Genomic DNA, 7,408 nt, shown 5'->3' with positions numbered 1-7,408 from the left:
ATGCAAAGTTAAAAAAATTATCGGTTACTTTGAACTTACCTCTTGGTTCCTCAATCAATCCTTGCATGGCAGAGGCTCAGGTTGAACTAGTGTTCTCATCAGAGCACCGGTTTGAAACCGAACTGCGAACCAAATTGCCGAAATGGTTCCATAAACAGTTTGCCGAAAAAACCAAATATAGAACGGTTTGGGCCCGAGAAACCCTATTTTTGAACCACGCGACCCAGTGGGTCACTTGTACCTATTAGTCACAAGAAATGTCACATCAGAGCATCATCACTGTCACGTCAAAGTGATGCCATTTGCTATCATTGTCACAAAAAGTCATCAAAAAGTTTAATATATTTTTCTGGGGACAATTTACTCAGGAACCGCAGTTTAACTAGTTTAGGTCAGGTTTTTGGCCCAAACCGTGTCCCTGAATGGTTCCTGCTGACCCATCAAAGCCCAAACTGGTACAAACCACGCTGAACTGAACCAAACGTGCCGACGATAACACTAGGTTGAACGGTTTCAGGAGTACCGGGATGCAGGCAATTGGAGGAAGACATCATGTCGAAATTTGTATCTTTAATTTTAAAGACCTGAGTTGGCTGCTTCAGTGAGTTAAAGTAAGCGTAGAGCTGATAAACATAGCTGTAGTCCCTGTCTATAGGAACTTTCAGCCCCAAGCCTTGAGGTAGCATGTCCGAGTACTCCACATGCTCCCAATCTGTGGGTCCAGCAGAAACTCCTCCAGCTTTATACCATGCGTAATCTGATGATCAAAAATGAGAGATGGGAGATCCCTTCTGCCAGCAGTCAATGAATCAAGTGCTTACCATACTGGACCTGTAAGTATTTTCTGAGCATGTCCTCCAACTCCATGGGTGGAGTCTTGGCCAGATCAAGTTGACCAATCAGAAAGTGAGGGCATCCATCCTCAGAGCATGTAAAGAACTTTTGAGAAGCAGTGAGGGTGACATTATGGTTTACTAACACTGTGAGGGTCAGATTGGTTGTTAATGCACTGGGTTTTGGTTGAAAATCAACAACCAACCAAGTATTGGCTAGTCGTTGGTTGATTCATAACAACCAAAACTGGTAGGTTAGTTTTTATGGTTGACATCTCACCAACATTTGGCTGATTTCGTAGGCTGATTTAGAACCGAAAATTTCAGCCTAATACTGATTGAAAACGATACAAGTAGATAACATAGGCAGTATTCCAAGAAAGTATCTATTCAAACTCATCTTCCTTGTAAGTAACCTGTGCTAAGGAACCACTGCAATCAATAATTGCCCACTTGTTACCTTCTAGCTTGACCCAGCCAACTAGAGCCTGTACTGTCATAATATCCACAATGTCAAGCTGTCCATAAGTAGTATAGAAATGGATGTCGAGCCCTTGTAGCTGTGGCTCAGACCATAAATCCCTACAAGAGTGCATTGCTGCAAGAATGATTGTTGTGTGGTCAGAATTGAGCTCATGGCATGTGCTAGAGTTGAGTTGCACTGTAAAAATGCACTGGAGTTGCCCGTACTTCGTTTCCTTCTGTAAGATGACTCGACGGCGGTTCGTTTTGTTTCTATCCTTGAGATATTTGTACTAAGGAGTACAGAAGGTGAGTCCGAAAAAAAAACATATGAAAAAAAGCATACTATACACCTGGACAAAAGATGCGTCTCAGTAGTCCTCTGAAAATGTCCCCATGGTGGAAGCACACATCGTATCCCCTGCCTCTGAGTCAACTCTTTTAACTTTCCCCCAACTTTCTATCACTACTTTTGCAACATATTTCTTGAGTGTTGTGAGGGTGGGCTTGAAGAAGTCTGTGGTAAACCATGTCTGTAGGGCTGCTGATATCATGTTCACAATGTTGGCTGCAGGACGCTGCCTATTGTGAGGTGGAAACAGTACACATGTAGGATCTAAAAGAGAAAATGTTGTCATTTAAGCTTGCAGCGGATATTGAGAATCAAAATACATACAGTTTGGTGTGGTAAAACTTCCTGTTGGACTGGATCGAGGTGCCTTCAGACTGAGCTCATCCCGAAGTCCATACACATGCTTTATTTGATTTATCTGAGCTTCCTCAAAAACAAACCGATCCAGCAAACAGTATGGGAAGTGATGACTGCAGATGGCAGGCTGAAGGTGCCCACACAAGCGCTCCATGAGGAAAGCCCAGCAGCACCAAACTGGTCTCATAGCTTCGATACCATCGGCAAGCATCAGTAACTTACACAATTTACTGGTGAACTTTCTTGGCTTTTCTGGGCTTTTCTGGGCTTTTCAGCTGGTTTGACCAGCCCACAAGCTCACGAGTCAACCAGCTTCTTTGCTCCTCCCAACTATCCCCCACCAAATAGTACCTAAATAGCTTTATATAATTTGCTGAACATGATTTGTGCTCTCCAAGAACCCTCAACATCGGAGGCTGTCTGAAAAAGGGATGTTCACTGGAAAACTTTGGCAGACAGACCCAAGTAAATCTGAGCTTGTCAGAAAATGGACATAACTTGTGACTGGTGGCTTGTTGACTTGTACAAGCCCCAAAAAGCCCTAAAAAGTTCCCACAAGTAAATTGTCAAGTTGCTGATGAATGTGCAGGAGAGCATGTACTGTGACAGGATATGTGAAAATCCTATCTGGGTTATATTGAAAGTATATTCTAATCGACAATGTCAGTTAGGCTCATCTGTGTAAACCATGTTTGGCTTACTCTTCATATGTCTTTACCCAGGAGATAAACCCACTTCGTATTTCTTGAATGTCCTCCTGTGTATATTCAAAGCTCAGGTACAGTGTAAGAAGTTGTACTAGAAGATAAAATGGTTGAAGTACAGTTCATTTGAAAATCGATGCCATAAGAGCACGGGCCCTAGGTATAGTGTCCAGAATGACCACATTTCTGCCGATATGTTGGATTTTTCACTCAAGATATCAGGAACTCATGCACCATATGCCGAGGGAATATATCTACCAGCCACAGTAGTCTCCCTTCCAATGGCATTCCAAACTGCCTTTGAGAGCTGATAATCTTCCCTCCCCACACCAAGTCCTTTAAATTTGCCCATCCAATGTAGGATTAGATTCTTGATGAGATTCTCCCATATCAGGTGCATAAAATCATATGGAAATGATATTGGAAAGGAGAGTGAGTTAAGGAGTGCCAGGCCTGGGATTCCCTTGATACCGAATGCTTTTGCTAATCGTTCTGCATCAGTGGGACGTGTCTGGGCTTCCTCAACCTGTGCTGCTTGGTTGAGGAACTCCTAAGGCAATGTCACGTGGATCCAAAAAGTAACGGCGTTAAAGTACATGTCCATCAACCCGTACATGGTGATTGTGTAGTTCTGATAACGAGAACTGTCATATATATCACATACAACATTAGAGTCGTGGTGGTGACCTGTAGCCCAATACTGCATCTTCTTCATCATTTCTGGATTGCACATACTAGCAAGGAGCTGTGGGATGAGTGGAATATATGTGAACTGCTTTTGTGGCCTCCCATTGCCATGTAAGTGAGACTCTTTGCAATATGGGCATGACTGTAAAGTAGCGAGCTTTCCTGTGTAACAGCAACAGGAGTTGATGCAGCAATCATAAAACTGTGGCCTAAAACCAGCCCAGAAGTTGATCTGGGATCGAAGCTCATCAATCTTTGGTAGTGGCGGTAACAGCACTAAAAAACTACTACTAGGTGCAGCAAAACACACTCCAAGCACGAAGTGCGCAAAACCAAACCCAACACTAGCAATTAGCGTAGTTGATTTGTGGAGGTCGGTATCAATGGACGCTCTCAGCAAGGTTCACTGAGAACTCTAAGATAAGACTTCAAGGGTGGGGCTCTATATGGTTCAAAACAAATTCAAATTCTGTGTTCACAAGTCAAAATGACAAAGGCTTTCTACGAAGTTCACTACTTCGAGGAGGTGTTCAATTCTTTCTAAGTTCAAATAAAACTATCAAATTTAATTCAAATTCGAGTCAAAGCGACTCTGCAAGTTCAAAGTTTCCAAGTACCAAAGTGGCAACAAATTCAAATCAAATTCAAAGTTCAAATCCAATCTTTTCCAAATACAAACACCAACTTCGAAGAAGTGGGGCAAAGTATGAGCCAGAGTCCCCTAGTGAAAGCACTTAGGCTTCTGTCGTAGGTTACTGGGGAAAATACTGCTGCTACCATCCTCCCTTATATACGCCTTTTCGAATAAATAATAATCAAACGTCGAAGATATGGTAAAAAGTCGAAAATATAGAGAAATCCCTTTCAGAGATACCAAAGTACCCTTAATCAGGTATAGTACATGTCAATTAGATATAAAACTGTCCAGAATATAGTATTCCTTATTCCTTTTCCTCATATTTTCTTTATTCCTGTTCCGAGTCGGATATCTTTGACATTTGCATGTGGATACATCCTGACCCCTTTTTGTTTCCAAGGCGAGTCCCCATGTGCTCCCTTGTTCTCTCTTGTTCTATCCGATCTGGAATAGTCCAAAACTGTTCGATCTACATTCCAGGGATCGTTCCTATGGTTCTTTCCTGGTAGAATGTCCTTTCTGACCGGACATCGTCGACATCTGCCCCTTTTCTTGTTTCCAGCTGTAAGTTACAGCCACCGGCATTGTTTCCGTTCCTTAAGTCCGAAGTGGACTTTAGATAGTTACATCCATCCGATTGTTACTTCCAGATATACTTCTAAGAGTTGTTTCCGTCTTTTCAACCAATATCGAAGAAATCAATAAATTGATAGTAAAATCAAGTGTCCCCATGTTTGCTACAGGTAATTGCGAGTGAGACGAGGCCTATCCAAATAAACGAAGGTTTTTAAAGGCTGCTTCATCAGTTCCTACAGGTTTCAGAACATCAAAGACTCTCATCTATAGGGTGTTTCGTACTTTCTGTACTTCGGATAACCCGCAAATAGACCCGTGCTTTGACTAGCAGCTTGGGCTTGCTCTAATCCTCATATTATGTTCCCATTTTGATTATATTATATATAAAAATGTTAAAAATGCGTTTATTTAGGTACTAGTAGATTATATCCGCGATATCTCCCCCTAACAAAAGAAAGGACTGTCCTCAGTCCATATTATCCTTGTCCGGAGTCAATCTGCAATGTCTACGACCTGTTTCGCAATGTTCTTTGGTTGATTAGACCTCCTCGAAGTCCAAAATTTCTTTCCCGAGGACTCTAAGTCCCCACATCAATCGGTTCCTTCATATATCTCGCTTAGAAGCGTTATCGATATCAAATTGAATTGATTATGCACTAGCGAGTTAGCCATCAACTCGTTTTCGAGATCTGTAGCTAAGGTTTCCTTATTTGGAACTTTCCCACTCCACTACTTCCGCGAGAGGTATGTTCAAAATATTTCTAAGTCAATTCGGGGTTTGCCGATCGCCCCTTTTATATTTTCAAGGTTCAAGGGTTCGTTTTTCAACTTTCCTTCCTCCCTTATTCTACCATGTCTTCCTCTTCGTCGCTTTCGGGCCTTTCGCCAGCGGCTCTCAGCGATCTTTCATCCTTCAATGAGGCCATGTTCACAATACACCGCACATTCGGCGACGCAATCACGTTCCCTCCCTCTGAAGAACTTTCACGCGACGGACTCCTCCTCTGTGCTCTCAAGCATTGCGGAACAGAGCTGGTACGTGTTAATTCCCTTTCTCTTCCTTTCTGTTTCATTTCTGACGTGTTTCGCACTCTAGGATCGCTTGGCTTTCGAATTCCGCAAGTTTTCGTTTCATCGAAGCTTCCCTCCTGCAGTGGGATCGATCCTTTCTGCTGCCTCAAGGATAGCGAATTCTCAACGTTACGAAGCTTTCTGGGTGCTTTCTGCTGATGAACTCGCCACTTGGGCGACATATAACCTTGTGCGTTCCATATTTCCTTTCTTTTGTCTTCGATACTAACTGTCTTCCGTAGCCTCAACATAACTTTAAGGCTGCGCCTTCCGTCAACTTTCTATACGACGTTCTTCCCGATCTTGAACTTCGCCCTTACTCTCCCTGGCATCCCGGATACCGAATGGTCCGCATGATGTCTTCAAAACGACGCCGGTCTGAAGAGAACGACAAGAAGGCCTCTTCCTCTGAAGTCGAAATCGTCGACGATCCCCCGGCGAAACGTCTCAAACAGACCGCTATGCGCAAGGTAAGCCGTCATTTCCGCTCTTAGACTTCTTCTAACCATTCTATAGCCAACGTCGAAGAGATCCAAGGCAGTAGTCTCTTCTGAGGAAGAGGAAGACGAAATCGAGTCCGAAGAGGACCTGAAACCTTCTCCTTCCCCAGAAGTAAGTTCACTTAATATTTTCCTTCTTTCTCAAGGCTAAACAATATCTTCGTAGCCGCTTACCAGACTGTCAAAGAAAGATCCCCCTCCGCCTTCGAAAAAGCAACTGGAGGTGGTCATATCCCAACGTCCGCTCCCTAAGCCTTTGCCTAAGCCGGCACGTTCTCTGGTAAGTCTCTTATTCTTTTCTGTTTCTCACTATTCTAATAATTGGAATAGATTCCGCCCTCCAATTTGTCGAAAATCAAGAAGGTCGAGATCCCTCCAGTAGCCAGTTCGTCGACTTTGTCCTCCGGCCCTCGCACTACGCGCAGTTCAACCGGTACCCTCCTGAAGGTCAAGCAAGAACCTTCGAAGACACCTGCAGCTGGTAAGGTCCCCGAGGTTCGAAAGGATAAGGGGAAAGGCAAGGCTAGGCCTAAATCGCCATCTCCCTACGTTCCGAAGCCTTCGAAATGGTTTTCCAATCGCCGATTTGACATCGTAAGTCTCCGTTTTATACTCATTACTTCTTTTCTTTTCTAAGTCATTACTTTTTCAGCATTCGCAAACCCAAAAGCATCCGCAAGGTCTCGACGCCGATAGTAAGTTATCTTTCCAGTTTCTAACATTTTCTTGTTTCTAATTCCTATCTTAGATGTCCCGCTCCGCTTCAACGTTCCTGAGGCAGACGCTTTTTCGCTTCGAGATGTTCTCGAGAGCGGCCGGACTCTTTCTTCAGTAAGTTCTAACCGTCACACTCTTTTTCCTAAGCTGATCCAACTTGAACAGGAATTAATGCTTCCATGCTTCTCCTGCGCCTCCGCAAAAGTCAAGTGCGAGCGCTCTACAACAAAAAGCGAGAAGTGTGATCGATGCAAGGTGTCTCGGTTCCCGTGCAGTTGGATTCTGCCGAAGTCGGAGTCCTGGTCTAGGATGGACATCATCCGGGACTGGGCGAGTTCGACCCCCAGCAGTAAGTCCTTGTTTTCCATTCTATTCTTTTGACTAACGTATCTTTCTAGACTTCCATTCGCGTCTAGGCGAGCTCTTGCAGCTCTTGAAGATATATGACCAGCTCAATGAACAAGCGCGGTCTCTTCAAGATTCGATTTCCTCCCTTCGTGCCAACATCGTCG

At 43.8% G+C, this 7,408-nt stretch overlaps 1 protein-coding gene across 1 annotated transcript; it reads right to left on the bottom strand.

Annotated features, from left to right (window-relative positions):
• Nucleotides 1-440: 440 nt before the first annotated feature.
• On the bottom strand, nucleotides 441-867 carry E1B28_002908 (uncharacterized protein; the record flags this gene model as incomplete). The annotated part of the gene is made up of 2 exons (XM_043159859.1): nucleotides 441-757; nucleotides 822-867. 2 exons carry the CDS (start codon nucleotides 865-867, stop codon nucleotides 441-443), a joined length of 363 nt encoding a protein of 120 aa, XP_043001813.1.
• Nucleotides 868-7,408: the final 6,541 nt, after the last annotated feature.

This window comes from Marasmius oreades, chromosome 11 (assembly GCF_018924745.1).
Source record: "Marasmius oreades isolate 03SP1 chromosome 11, whole genome shotgun sequence".
Taxonomy (NCBI): domain Eukaryota; kingdom Fungi; phylum Basidiomycota; class Agaricomycetes; order Agaricales; family Marasmiaceae; genus Marasmius; species Marasmius oreades.
Note: the sequence above shows the minus strand (reverse complement) of the source record. Positions and strands in the feature narration are given on the sequence as shown.